Raw genomic sequence first — 15,520 nt, forward strand, 5'->3', positions numbered from 1 at the left:
AGTTGATGCTACAAACCAAGAATAGAAGTTTCAAGAACATCTAACTTAACATCTTACTTTACTATTCTCTCTTGCCTTCATCACTCCCTCAATTCCTGCATTTCCTCCCAGTTCAGTCAATTTCACCATTACGTCTAATTTCCTCCTTCTCTATTTTCACTGCCAACACCTAGGACATAAACAATACAGAAGTAGAAAAATACTCCACTGAGACAAGTAACATGATTAAAGACACATATCTTATCTACACTGTCCTTACTTTGGAGGGCAAATAATAATACCAGAGAATTCTAGTGAACCTTTCCTGAGGTTGTAAAAGTTGTTCTTGTGGCATTTGGTTCCGTAAAACCATACTTGTCTAATGATAGTAACAGGGTATCATGTTAATTTATAGGCATTTACTAATTCTAATGGTGTATTTGTGGACTAGATATATAAATATTATAGTTTAGGGAAGTAATACTTGGCTAATGCAGACTACCTTTCAAAAAATACATTTATAGCAAGTGACACCTTTGTTAAAGAAAACCTAAAACATTTGAGATTTATTGCACTTGAAATGTTCTAAGATATGATACAGTTCAAACTTCTGATCTGATAGATTCAAGAACTATCAGTTGATCCTCTCTAGAGGATACAGCCAGTCACAGAGATCCTAACAATCAGTTACAATAGAGGGAAGGTATAGCTCAGTGGTAGAGTGCCTTAATTAAGAAATAAATAAATAAATAAACCTAATTACCTCCCTACTCCCTCCCAAAAAAATCAGTTACAATAAACCTGTGCTATTTGGGTAAATACAATTTTATCACTAAAATGAATAGAGTCTAAGAAGAGAGAAGTGACCAACTTTGCTCTACATGCCAGACTCCTTTCATCACAAGCTTTTAGAGAGACAGACTGATTTGTCTATAGCACTGCATCTCAAAGTGCGGTCCCCAGATCAACAGCCATCAGCATCTCCTGGAAACTTGTAAGAAACAGAAATTCAAGCCCTATCTCAGCCCTTCTAAATAAGAAACCCTAAGTTTGGGATACAGCAATTGTGTTTCAACAACTCTTCCAGGGGCTTCTAATGGAAACTTTATTCAATTAAGGCACCTCTATTTTTCTAAAAAACTGTTATGTCAAGGCTTTACATCATCGTCTTTACCATTACAGCCACATCACCAACTCAGTTGTTAATGTTTATTAAGCCTTTATTGTACACTGAGCACTTTACAATCCTCATTTAATTCTCATAATAACTCTGTAAGGAAATATTGTCCTTATTCCCATTTTATAGATTAAAAAAATAGTAACTTGCTTAAGTTCAGAAAACTAATAAGGGTTAGAGCCCAGATTCAAAGCCCAGCTCTAGAGTCTACATTATTGCCATTACTGTGTAACACTGCCTAACGGACACTGCCATTATCATATTTACTCCACTCAATAATCTTATACGGTAAGCAACATAAAACTCATGTTACAAGTGTATAGATAGATTTGGGTTAAGCAATTTTCCCAAGATCACATAGTGACAGAAAAAGGATTTATATTTAAGTCTCTTTGACCTGAAAATCTATACACTTTACCAGTTTGTTACACCACCTCAAAAAAAAAAAAAAAAGGCAAAAGCTATGACCAACTGAATGTCTACTGTTATCAATTATCCCATTTAATTTCTTGATCCCCTTGCTGAATTCCTGAATAATATTCTATTCTCCAGGCAGACCATTAATTTAGTAGATTGGGTTAAACCCATGAGAATCAAGCTCTGCTTTCTAGCTGAGTAGGGTTAGGGTAGCCAGAGGTCATACAAGTCAAGCTAAAATAGAAATATTAATGACCTCTATAAGGGACTGGCATGAAAAAGAGGAAGGGGAGGAAAGAGAAATGAAAATACTTCCCCCCCTATTTCTCTGGCTTCTGTAAATTAACAATCAGATTTCAAATATTTTGAAAGGATAAATTAAGGTTAGTATATTTTTGCTTTCAAATACAAATGAACTTAAGACATTTCTTTATGCCTTACACTTCACAGCACTTTCCAAATGTAAACATCTTTGAAATAGTCCTTTGACGAAAGTAAAGGCTTAAAGACATTCCTTCCACCAAAGAGGAGCAGGTATCTTAGCAGCAACTTGTAACGGTTCACGGTCAATTAAACAAAAAAAAGTTATGATTAGAGAAACAGGAACTAAGTACAATGGCAAAGTGTAATCTACTACAATTTTATTGGAGTCTTTTGAGTATGCTCTTATTGAATGTGTTGTAGCATCCTCTCGTGATACTAGAATCATTCACCCGAGGAACTGGGAGCTCCCAACGTGTACTGGTACTAAATTTTAAATAGGGTTTTATGCTTAAAGGCGTAACTACACTACCATAACACTCAGGGAAGACAGATTCAAGGGAAGTTTCAAAATGATCATTCACGTCATTCCAGGTCACTGCGAGTATAAAGGAGGTATAACAGAGCTTTGGCTTCAATCCGGAGTACATCTAGATGTACTCTAAGCATTGTTAATAGAGCTCTCCTTTCCTCTGGAAAACCCAAAACTCTTTACACCAGTAGGGTTTACCAAACAGAGTTGGGTGCCAGGGATGGGAAGGAAGGTGAAGAGCAAACCATTTTCTAAAATGTGCCAGTCATTTGGCCAGTCACAAAATTCCAAGGCAATTCCTATTAACTTCCTCAAGAAAGTTTTAGGTAAATCAGCTACAACTGCTATTTTTCCAGAGAAACATTTGTAACATCCAATACTTACTTTTATAAAATTTCTTAACTATACTTCAAAAACCAATAATTACTACAGAGAAGAACTCAGCAAAAAGCTGAACCTTATTCTTAAAATGACAACTGAAATAAAGATTAATTTTAGAAGTCTATTATTAAGAAAACTGAAAATAATTGGCATTCTATGAGTCATATTATATACATTAAAACATTTGAAAAAGTACTGAAATGTAACTATTTAATGAATTTTATTTGGAGGTATAATTAATTTCCAGCTAAGGAAAGACTATGATGGACAAATAACAGGTATTAACTCATTTGTTAAAGGAAAAAGTGATACTTTTATAAAACCTATAACCTTTTGGGTTTCAGTGCTAAGATGTAAATGTTCCAACTGTCAGATTTAAGTATACCTTGAAATCAGGTAGAACAAACTATACTGTTTATATACATTTTCTGTATATTGTGATGTTCTGACATCTTAAAAACCTTTCTGGCAAGCCAGTTCTTAGAGATAGCAGGGGTAAGGTGGGAACATGCCTTTGATATGCAAATTAACCCCCCCAACCCCAGCCGAGCCACACATCCTCTTTCTGGCCCCTGCATCCCAGGAGGCAATATTCCTCTGCCTTAGTCATCTAAGAGCCCAGTAGCAGGCAACCAGGGACCACCCCTGTAGTTTAGAGCTCAATGAAATTACTCAGACTAGCCAATCCTAAACTGTTCACCCTGCCCTGCCATTCCCAGAGAAAGCCCAGTACAGAGCTCTGCTTTCTGCCTCCTGACCACCTTGAGGCATCCCTGGTGCCCCTCAGAGGTATGCCATGCCTCCAGTTTCTAGGACCTGTGAGTATAACAAACTTTTGTTTTCCCAAGCCTCTCCTGTGTCTCCTCTTGTGGCTGCACCCAACTGACCATCATTGAACACAGAAAACAAACAATAGGCCAATCTATGCTCTTTATGTACAATTGTTTTTAAGTTGTATGCACATTAAAAAACCTGAGTTTTAATTATTAAGCTGATTTTTTCCCCCTGAGATTCTTGAAGACACTGGCATATTGAAAAGAAAAAAAAAGAAAAAAAGAAAAAAAATCCTTCTCCTATGAGTACAGATTAACTGAAGGGTGCATTTTTATGTCCGCTTTGGAAATCACCTTAATTTTGCCATTTTCCCCCCAAACTTATCTCTGGCTTAAAGGATACCACTGAAAATGAACAAGACTTATAAATAAGAATAGAAATTAGATACCCACCTGTGAAGGTGTACTGGTAAGTTCCATCTTTTCTTGTGATTTCTCCTTGGCTAGTCGAGCAGCTTCTTTAAATTCCTGAAACTTTTCTGCAAACTAAATGTATAAAGACTATAGACATTAACCAAATAAAAACAGGTCGATTTCAATTTTGCCCACTTTTATCTTCGTTTTCTTCCATTTTACCGAATAGCTGACTCTTACACAAGCCAATAAGCCCTCAAATCAATTACAGGTGTAATATGAAAATGACGGGAAAATAAGCCTAATATCAAACATTTGCTTGTGCACCATAGAGTACTCTGACAAATCTCATTTAAAAACATCATGATACAACGAAGCTAGAGTTTGGTCTCAGATAGCTTACACATGTCCCTCCTTGGTTGCTCATATATATTTAATAAGACCAAGGGGTGAGGGTACAGTTTGGGAGTATAATCAGCAAGGATACTATGTTTGTGTATCATGGAGAAAATTAAATCTTTTAAGTATCCACTCCTAAACATCTCTGTGTTTGGAGCATGTTTTTAACTTTTACTAGAATATAAGCTGTGTATTATATAATGCATTTCATTTTTAACAATACAAATAGCAACATTTACTACTGTCCCTAACTGACATCACTAAAACTTCATTTCCAAAGATTCCTAAACAGCTAATGCACAGCAGCAGAAAGGAGAAGCATGACCCCACAAAGGTCTTCACGATTGGTAACAATCAAAAAAAATTACTGTACATGAAATGTTAATTCTTAGGAATCCATAAGAATCTAATAAACATCATGGCCACAAACAGTATCTATTTATGCACTAGAAGTGGAAACGAGTCTACCACTGTTCTCAGAGAGACCAAGTTAGGGCTACAAAATACCCAAATTAAAAAATCCAAAATCTCTGTGCAACTTAAAATATCTGTTAGAGCTGACAATAAAGATATGAAATTATAGTTCCCTCCTCAAACCCCCTGATTTCATTTCCATTTCGGGAAGGAAAGCTTAGGAAGGAAAGGCCCATGATACTCCGACCTGCCACAGGGAGATGGAGGAAGGTCAAATTGGAGTTGTTATCACAAAGTTCTTTCCTACTTTAAACCTTATTACCCCTACCTACAACTGGTACATCAGGGAACTGAATCTGCATAAATATACTTCTCTAAGTGAAGAGAGCATCTCCTTATTGTTAAAAAAAAAATCTGAATACAGAGCTACAAAGGTCTCACTCATATTGCTGGAGATGAAATAAAATCAAAACTAGTTAATTTCTCTTTATATAATTTGAAGAAGTGCACATAGTTTTTCTTACACTAATTTGGCATTCTATAGAAGTTAATTTTTACAACTCTTCTCAACTTCATGAAGACCCATGCTACTACTAATTTTTATAGGCTTAGGTCCCCATGATAACAAAATACAACTTGGTAAGCACTCTGTCAATCCAAGCACAGCTGGAATTTTCCTCATACATCAACCTCAGGAGACCACACATTTCCTTCCGTGCTGCTGCTCTCCCTGATTTTGAGAGGCTCTTGTCTAGAACTGCCTTCACAGCCTTCTTCAAACCTTTATGATGTTTGACGTATAACTGTTTCACGTACAGTTTTTAATGATAAAACAAGCCAGAATATTTACATGCTTGCTTCAACTATAAAAGATTACATACTCCTTTGGGTCCCTTACAGCCTACAAAGCACCAACATTAGCCTTCAAGGTGGCTTGGAAAGTAAGTCATGATTTTGTCATCGCTGGGCCAAAACATTCTGAAGAGACTGATCATAGACTTGGACCAAGTCTAGTGAATAAATAAACTAGAGTTGTCTCCTAATAGTCATTTCACCCTCAGAACACTAGGATTCACTAGCAGTAAGTTTGGTCAAAAAGCAAATGTTTGTTAACTTTAAAGAGGAAAAATAAAATTGTTTATATATAAAACCCATTCTCAGAGAAAAGATGGGATGAGAGGAGCCAATATGACTGACAGAATTTAATAAACTATTTCTTTACCACATTAGCTATCTGCCCAGTAACTTGAAAGACATGGTGAAAAAAAAAAACTTAATTTATAGTCAGAATTACTTAGGCTTAAAAATCATTTCATGCAGGTTTCAGAAATTAATCCACAATTTAGTTCCTTTGTTGTCAAGAAATTCAGCAAATGTAATATAATTACAGTTTTAATTTATTTGCTATAGGCTTTAATAGATTATTTCAAAAGAAAAGCTCCAAAAAGGTTCTGAGTAAGAGCAAAAATATTAGAATAACTGTGTAATTTCCTAAGGGAACTGTTTATGGAGGGGCAATGCTTAACTAGATGACTGTGTCCCTGTTATGTTGAAATACTTTGAGTCTAGAACTTATTCCTTTACCACAGTTCAGGAAATGTATTTAGAGAATATGATGGGTGTTAGAGAAATGAAATCAGGTAACACTTGTTTGTTTTAATCATCTTACAGAGAATGACTTATAATCACCAAGGCAAAACTTAAAAGTCATAAAATTGAGCATTAAAGTGTAATTTATATCAAAAATTTAACAAAAGCACTTGAAAACAACAGTGTTAAGGAAAGTTCACAACTAAAACAAAAGCAAACAAAGATTATTTTAATTATTGAACTATCTTATAAACTCAAGTCAATAAATATTCACAAAAGGGTAAGTTTTTTTTTTTAAATAACTGATTTTTAAGACTGAGTGATTTCTGTAATAAATAGCTTAGGTTTAACTTAAGTATTAACAGAGTGCATCTAACAAGAGCCTAAATACCCTACACTTGAGCAATTTCAACTCTCAAGCCATCAGATTCTATGTATACCAAATCATAGGTAACATGTTTCAAATGTAGGGTCATCCTTTTAACAAAACACTTTAAACACAGCAGTTTTAACCATAAATCTTTAGGTCTGGTAAGCATAAAATCTGAAGAGCAAAAGTGAGTAATCCTCACCCCCCTGATCTTATTATCCTGAGATTGTTTCCTTTTCCTTATAAACTTTTTCTGTGTGACATTCACAAGAATTCAAGGTGCTGCTGGTAAGAACACTGCATGGCTTTTGCTTATATGCAGACAACTGTTTTACTTCCAATATCTAGCCTGGTGATGCTCTGTATTTCACCAGCCCCTCTGACCACAGTAATTCACTTGGTCAGTTCTGAGAACTCTTCATGGTGTCTATTAGACTGTATGCTGTATTGCATCAGATTGCTCAGAGTAATTCTCACCCAGATAACGCACCACTTTCCTAAACACAGGAATTCTATATGTGCCTGCTATGATGCCAAAAGGCAGAAATCTAAAATCACTATCAGCTTGAGTTTTCATAATCCAGAAGAACTTAGTGTCTACCTATCTTGCATAACATCTTCAACCAACGGTGTTAACTCCTCAGCAAAGTCCATTCTGAAGTGATAATCCCTTTCTTTTATTTCCTATCACATAGAGAGTTAACCACACAAATCCTTCTCAATCCACGGTGACCATTTTTAATGTATACAATAAATTTTTCAATTGACGAGGAATCCAATGATCTCTTACTTTTTGCTCTAAAGTCACTAAAGTTGTTCTGAGAATATCAAAAAAATTTCTCTTGCATTTTACACTCTCCATTTTCTGTTATATATTTAAGACATCTGACTTGAAAATGCAGATTTCCTCTCAGATCTTATGATTTAACTTACTTTTGAAAGATGATGCTCAGAGGAGAACCCCAGTCCATAAACAGTATTTGCTCGGCTATCGGCCCATTGGCCAAACTTCTGAGATGTTTTAGTAAATGTCATGTTTGGGGTGATGGTGCTGTTAATTATTGCCTGAAAAATAAAACAAGTATGAGCAACCAGCAAAAAATTAGCAAACAGGCATTTAAGCACAGGACTTTTTAGTTACATATGAACTTAAGATTCCTATTGAGACACAATGTTAAATACATAAAGACAGAGAAATAGTTCTTAACATTATAAGCGACAGGGTGGACATATGGTAATAATAGAACTATAAGTATAATGGCACTCTATCACAAATTTCAATACTTCACAATCAAAGTAAGTTTTCCTGTGATGCAAGAAATTTTAAAGAGTTTTTAATGTGGTCAGTTCTTCCCTTTGAACACTTAGGATCAATATCTATTAATTTTGGATGATATTCACTGAAAGCCAGTAGGTTTTAATAGTTGTTTATTTGAAAGCAAGTTTTCCCTCTCCAAAGAGTCTTCCAAAAATGAATACAGCAACAGAACAAATTTTCTATTTGGACACTTTTCTAAAATCCATAATTAAGAATTTTCTTAAAGCCAACTTATCCAAAATACATTATGATACAAAAAAGACTTTCAATCATTTAATACATTTTCCTTTATTCAAGGGAAAAACAAACTCTTAAATATATGCTTTACTTCTTCACATACAAAGTGGTATAAAATCACGGCAGTGAGAATCACTATCATTTCTGTTTAACACATAGTTTCTTAGAAAACTAGTACTTAACTATATTAAATATTAACTTTGGTGACCACTATAATAAATTTCAACTATTCTTATAACATACTAACTTAAGTTCATTCATCCCTGTGCCAGCACTACAGAAGTGTAGAATCGGTTTTAGTTAAGTAGCATAATGACTTTGTAACTGAGATCGAGGTTACAAAATGGTTCTAATAATAATAAAAATAAACATGTTATCAAATCCATAAGCAGTTATTTGGTGAACTATTAAATGTGAAACAAAAAAATCAATCATTTTCAGAACAAGGCTAAATCTGTTTACCACATAAACAACAGTATAAATGTAAATATTTATGAGCTATGCAGGTATTGATGAAGTTATAATAATGAATGTATGACACTTGTCCTACTAAAGTAGATATAAAAGTGGTTCCTTGCTTTCAATCTCACAGACAGTAGACATAGTCTCTGTTGTTACATGAGAGCCTTTATTCTTGATAAGCATTTTTATCTCTGACAAAATTTATATACTAATATACTGCTTTACCCTTCAGTTCAAAAGCTGTTTTCCCTAGCATGTCATTTTTGATCCTGTAAAGTGTGGTTAACAACTGCTCTAACTCGTAGGGTTGTCATAGAATGAAAGACTAAGAGGGACAGAATATATTAACAAATGGCAAGGAATCATTTGGATATTGAACTTTTTGTGTGTGTGTTAGTACCTATTAAATGCCTAGCACAATTCTAGGAACTTGAGGTACAACGATGAGAGGCAATATAATTGTGGATTACATTCCAGCACAAGAATAGTCAGTCAATGAACAGGTAAACAAGTAGCTGACCAGTGAAATTTCAGAGTGTTAAGTGCCATGAAGACCACAGACCAGGATGGGATAAAGACTGAGAGGCAAGAAGGTAAGGGCTGGCAAGCACTACTTTATTATTTCTTTTTTATTATTTCTCTGAAGTTGCAAGGATTTGTCCTTTTCTGGCCTATTTTGGGGGAAGAGGAGGAAGCTAATTAGCTATATTTATTCATTTATTAACAGAGGTACTGCAGATTGAACCCAGGACCTCGTACATGCTAAGCACGTGCTCTACCACTGAGCTACCCCCTCCCCATTCAAGCACTGCTTTGGATTTGGATGGTCCTTGAGTGTTCCCTCTGAGTGGAGCTCTGAGTATGTCTAAGGAGATAAGGGTGTTTTACAGGTGATCCTAGTAACTCTCACACAGCAGGCAGTCACAGGCTTTATAAGGCATATAAGAAGGGACCCATGTGCTGCTGGTTACCAGCCGTCTGTTTTAGCTATTTTAAATGAACTTCTTCTGCTTTTAAGAGTTCCACTTTAATCCCCATTTTGAAACTCTCCTTGCCTACATATGACTTGTTCTGGAATTCTTTCATCAGTGAAGAAAACTTAAAAATGACAGATGATTCCACAGTTACAGTTATTTATCAGATTTATTTGAATAGAATGCTACTATGAATCCATCTAAAAGAAAAATTTTAGTTCTTTAAAATATATCTCTCAATCTTAGAGCTCTTGTCTTTTCAAGGAAAAGAGACAGAAATGCTGTGTCATTACCGACCATATAGTGCCCTGATTCCGGCCCTCGGCCTTGCTGGTGTCTCTGCAGCATGATTAGAAAACCTTCAAGCAAACTACATGCACTGTAGAGGCCCTAAGTGAGAACAAATGGACGCTTTCTAATCAAGGGCACCTAAGGTTCTTCCAGTCCATCATGTTGTGCAGGAATAGAAGTGGGGGTGGGGAGGAGAAAAACACTCATTTAGCTGCATCAAATAAACCACTACTGCTTACCAGAAAACTACTCCTGTGGGAAACTGCAGTAGTTAATAGCACTGGTTTAGAAAAGTAACTAGAAAATAGAAAATGTGTAAGAAAATTTAACTCTGGTACAGACAGTAGATTTTGTTCAAAGAAACAAAAAAACAACAACTTTTCACAAGAGTTATATAAGAGCCTAATAATTACAAGCTGCAAAGTATATTCAAAAATGGGATAGACAGAAGCAATAGTTCATACTGCTTCAGAAGGAAGAATACACGAGGATTATTTCATCACAATGGACATGGGACTAATTTACTTTTATATGTCATGTGACTGTCGTCTCTAATAAAAACCACATCTTATCTGTGGTTTGGGCCAAGAGAGAAATACAGATTATAGAGAACTGAAAGTTTGAGTCAGGGGGAAGATATAAACACTCTAGGGTCTGAGATTATAATAACTAATATCTGTCAATTTCATGAACAGTTACAAAATGTGACAAAATTATTCTTTATTAAATAAAGCTTCATAGAAATTAACTACTGCTATTCTGCAAGTCCTTTAAATCCTGAGTAAAAATGAAAAGAGGATCAATTACTCAAATAAATACACCTTAGTCACTTACATGCAAGACAAAGTGCAAATAGCACCTTGGGCCTATAATCTAGTTAAGGAGAAAAGGAATGAGCATACAGAAAAAACACACAGGAAGTTGAACATTAAATTATCTTTTAGTCCCTCATACAATACATAATTAAAAGCCTATTATTAATAATAACAATTATTATCAGTGTTTGTACAGTGATTACTATACATACTTTAAGTGCTTGTGTTCAAAATAATTTATTTAATCTTCATGATAATCCCATGACGTAATGATGTAGGTATTCATATGAATTCTTTTTTACAGATGAGAAAACTAAGGCATGAAGACATTAACTATCTCGCTCTAGATCACATGGCTAGTAAGTAGCAAAGTAAGACTTCAAACCAGACAGTCCAGCTCTAGAGTCTGTGCTCTTAGCCCTACACTGAACTGGGAAATTTTCCTGGGGGTGAAAAGGTCTCATGGCATCAGGGAAGCTAGAAGGAGAAGAGTGGAAGCCTCATCTTCCTACACACTATCTCCAGAAGTTAATGTTTGGTATTTACCTATGTGTGTTATTCAGAATTCATTGAGGGCATACTCTCCATCAGGCACTGAGCTAAGTAGGTGCTTTGTAGATATTAACTCAGTGCTTACAACTACCAGCACTGACGTGAGAACAATGAGGCTGAGAGAAGTAAACCCATAATTTGCCCAAAGTCAAAAACTTAGCAGATGATAGAGTTGAGATGTAAACTCAGGCAGTCCATGCTCTCAAACATTTTACTATCTGCCTCTCCTAAAAGATAGAAACAGGTCTTATCCATTTGCTTCTCTTCTGAATAATGGATGTCAGCTTTATTATTGAATTTAATATTAAAGACTTCATATGAATTAGGGATACTGAACTGTCTACTAGGCTATGGAAGCACATCTGAAAAGAATTCTTGTTCCTTCCTGGCTTGCATGCTCCAAGAGTAGAAACTGTGTCCATTCTGTTTGCACTATATTCCCATCACCTAGCATAATGCCTGACATAACAGACACACAATGAATATTCATCAAACTGACCTCAAATTTGTAGAATATTTTGGCATACAACTCTCTCTGTATACATGGTGGTTAATCCAAGTAGTTTACTGGGTGAAAAAGTTGATACCCTAAGAACGATCAATTTTGTTTTTCAAGAGGTAACTTTTTAAAACTCAAAAGAAAATAATGAAGATAAAAATCTTCTGAATAAAACTGAAGTGTATACTGTATAAAGCAAAACAGCAAGGTTATTTAAAGCAAATGTAACTTACCTTTGAGCCGTCTAAACTGATTATCCTATACACGTTTCTTGTGCTGTCATAGAAATAAGACACAGTAACTGCGTGCTTGCTGGTGGGTACCCAGTTCTTCTTTGTGTTTGGGTCGATCTGGAAGACATGAGCTCGGGTGCTGAAGATAGGTTGTTCCCTATTGGGGAGAAAACAAAATGATAGATTGAAAGCAGTCGATTTTATTCCACTGGACAACAGAACATGGAAAGAGGGAGGATGATTCATACCACTTAAACAAAAACTCCCACATCTTTGAAAATAAGAGAAACTTTCTCTTATATTTGAATATTCTAAGTATTCAATCCTAAGTTTCTTTAAAACAATTACAATCTTTATTATTTGAAAATTCTGTATTTGTGAATTTGCCTACTCAATAAAATGCATTTGTAACCCCAAAGTCCATACTTGAAGTACTTTCTTAGTCTCTTTCAGTGACCTGACATGCATGTTTCCACCTGAGGTTGATCAAGGCAATACTCTGCCTTCTTGTTTCCGTTCTCACACTATGAACAAGTGTCCCTTTTGCAATCTATTAGCGCCATGAGTTTTGCATTCTTGTGCTTTTTGTTGGTGCTTTCACTGTTTCAAATGGCCCCCAAGCAGTGCTGAAGTGCTGCCTGTTCCTAGGTGCAAGAAGGCTGTGATGTGCCTCATGGAGAAAAAATGTTACATAAGCTCTGTTCAGTCATGCGTTACGGTGCTTTTGGCCGTGAGTTCAATGGTAATTAATCAACAATATACATTAAATAAGGTGTCTTTAAATGGAAACACAAATCAAACAAGGTTATGGATTGATTGGTTGATGAAAATGTTGTGGCCAGAAGCTCACAGGAATCCAACCCTGCATTTCCCCTAGGACAACGGTTCAATATTCACTAATTCAATGTTTGTGGTGTCTTTATAGAACAAAACCACTGCAAATAATTAGAATTGACTATGCCCTGCTAAAATACAAGTATCTTATATATATGTGATTCTTACTAAATTAAAAGTTTTTACCCATTTAAAACTACATTTTTCCACAGTTAAGGATACCATCAACAAAATGAAAAGACAACCTACAGAATGGGAGAAAATATTTGCAAATGATGCGACCAACAAGGGACTAATTTCCAAAAGCTCATACAGCTTAATACCAAAAACAAAAACAAAACAAGCAACCCAATCAAAAAATGGGCAGAAGATCTAAATAGATATCTCTCCAAAGACGACATCCAGATAGCCAACGAGCACATGAAAAAATGCACAACATTACTAATTGTTAGAGAAATGCAAATCAAAACTACAATGAGGTATCACCTCACACCATTCAGAATGCTTATTATTAGAAAGTCCCTAATAAATGCTGGAGAGGGTGTGAAGAAAAGGGAACCCTCTTAAATTGTTAGTGGGAATGTAAATTGGTGAAGCCACTATGGAGGGCAGTATGGAGGTTCCTTAAAAAACTAAAAATATAGTTACCATACGATCCAGCAATCCCACTCCTGGGCATATATCAGGAGAAAAATATAATTCAAAAGACATATGTACCCCCAAGGTGCATAGCAGCACTATTTACAATAGCCAAGACATGGAAACAACCTAACTGTCCATCGACAGATGAATGGATAAAGAAGATGTGGTGTATACATACATACAATGGAATACTACTCAGCCATAAAAAGAATAAAATAATGCCATCTGCAGCAACATGGATGGACCTGGAGATTGTCATTCTAAATGAAGTAAGCAGAAAGAGAAAGAAAAACAGCATACGATATCATTTAAATGTGGAAACTAAAACAAACAAACAAAAAAACCCCACAAATGAACTTATCTACAAAACAAAAACAGACTCAGAAACATAGAGAACAAACTTACAGTTATCAGGGGGTAAATGAGGTGGGAAGAGATAAATCAGGAGTAGGAAAATTGCACCCCTTGGGGAGTGATGGAAACGTTAGCTATCCTGACTGTAATGGTGGTTTAATAGGTATATATATCCATCAAAATGCATCAAATTGTACATCTGAAATATGTGTAGTTTACTGTACAGGAATTATACCACAATAAAGGTATTAAAAAAAACCTACATTATTCTGGTAGCAGGTAAGTAAATTACTGGAAAAGTTTATGTTCAATATAATCCCTATGACACTGAAAAGTGTAAGGTAAACAAAGTAGCCCATCATTACAGTCCGTTTTACTTAGATCAAGTAAGGCCTTAAAGACAAACAATAGAGATTTTTTTAAAATTATAACTTCAGTTACCAAAATGATTCAAAAATATATATTCAAAATATGATCATTAGTTTTTTTTAGTCTGAAAAACAAGCATGAGGTAATCTGTATGTAATAGAAGCATTACAATGCAAAATTTTCCGAGTTTTCAGTAAAAATTCTCTAAGAGCATTTACTTTTCTTTTTTTGAGCCCAAATAAAGCTTGTTTCTTTCATTTACATAACACCTTTTTTCCTAAAGCAGCTTAAGGTCCTAATGAGAATTTTAACTGTTATTATTTAATGTTAAAATTAAACAAATTAATTTTTTTTAATTTTAAAGAATTAAAATTTTTTTCAACTTTAAATTTAAAGGGAAAGGAGAATATAGAAAGGAGAGAAATTAGAAAACAATCAAGGCAAATCTTGGTCTTTAGCAAAATGACCCTTCAGGTTAATAATGATGGGCTGGGTGTCACACGTCTCCTACGATTTACTTCAGTCCTGGGAGAGCTGTTAGGAGAGGGAGGTACCTTCCCTGTGTGTAACCTGGCTCTCTGCAGTTTTATTTCTGGAAACCTCCATAACAACTGTTCCTACTCAAGAATCTCTTTCGAAAGGAAGTGTACATTTTATGTCCCTCCCTAAAGCAGAAAGTCATCACTTCTGGCTTAACTGCCATTAAGCAGGGGATCATTTAACAAATAATTATGAATAATTTGGCAGGCACTACGCCGGGGATAGAGAATTCTTCCCAATTAGGTCTTATTCACTCTCCTCCCCTGGCCTTTCATGGCAAGGCTGTTGCTACATGTACGTGACCTTCCTGAAGCCCTGCGACCTCTGCAATTCTTTTTTTCACCTTTTAATTTAAAAGTTCTAAGCTTCAGTGACTGTGGCTAGTCCTAATGCACAGGGCAATTCATTCACACAAAATTCTACTTATTAAGATATGTAAGGAAGGGTAAGTGGGCCACTCTAGACTTTATTGACTTGATACTTTTTTTTTTCATTTGACAGGGGGTAAATTTCTAGATAGTGTAGGCTGATAATTATAAGAATGTGTGCTAATAAACATATTTTCCAAAAAATTAAATTTGTTAAGACAATGATACTGGTTTCGGAAGACTTACATGACCAATCATCAAATCCTTACTCAACAGAATTGCAATGTTTTGAGTCCAATAAATACTTCCCACACCATTATTAATT

The 15,520-nt window shown here is 35.2% G+C and overlaps 1 protein-coding gene across 2 annotated transcripts in view; it reads right to left on the reverse strand.

The window, feature by feature from the left end:
- HOMER1 (homer scaffold protein 1) overlaps positions 1–15,520 on the reverse strand; it is a 133,368-nt gene that overhangs the window by 52,446 nt on the left and 65,402 nt on the right. For both annotated transcript variants that reach the window (XM_031447212.2, XM_010975038.3), the window contains exons 2-4: positions 12,089–12,245; positions 7,641–7,772; positions 3,974–4,066 (exon numbers count right to left, since the gene is read on the reverse strand). In XM_031447212.2, the coding sequence (XP_031303072.1) occupies positions 3,974–4,066; positions 7,641–7,742 (195 nt within the window). In that variant the 5' untranslated portion in view covers positions 7,743–7,772; positions 12,089–12,245. The remainder of the gene's footprint in view (positions 1–3,973; positions 4,067–7,640; positions 7,773–12,088; positions 12,246–15,520) is intronic.

This window comes from Camelus dromedarius, chromosome 3 (genome assembly GCF_036321535.1).
Source record: "Camelus dromedarius isolate mCamDro1 chromosome 3, mCamDro1.pat, whole genome shotgun sequence".
In the NCBI taxonomy this organism is placed as follows: Eukaryota; Metazoa; Chordata; class Mammalia; order Artiodactyla; family Camelidae; genus Camelus; species Camelus dromedarius.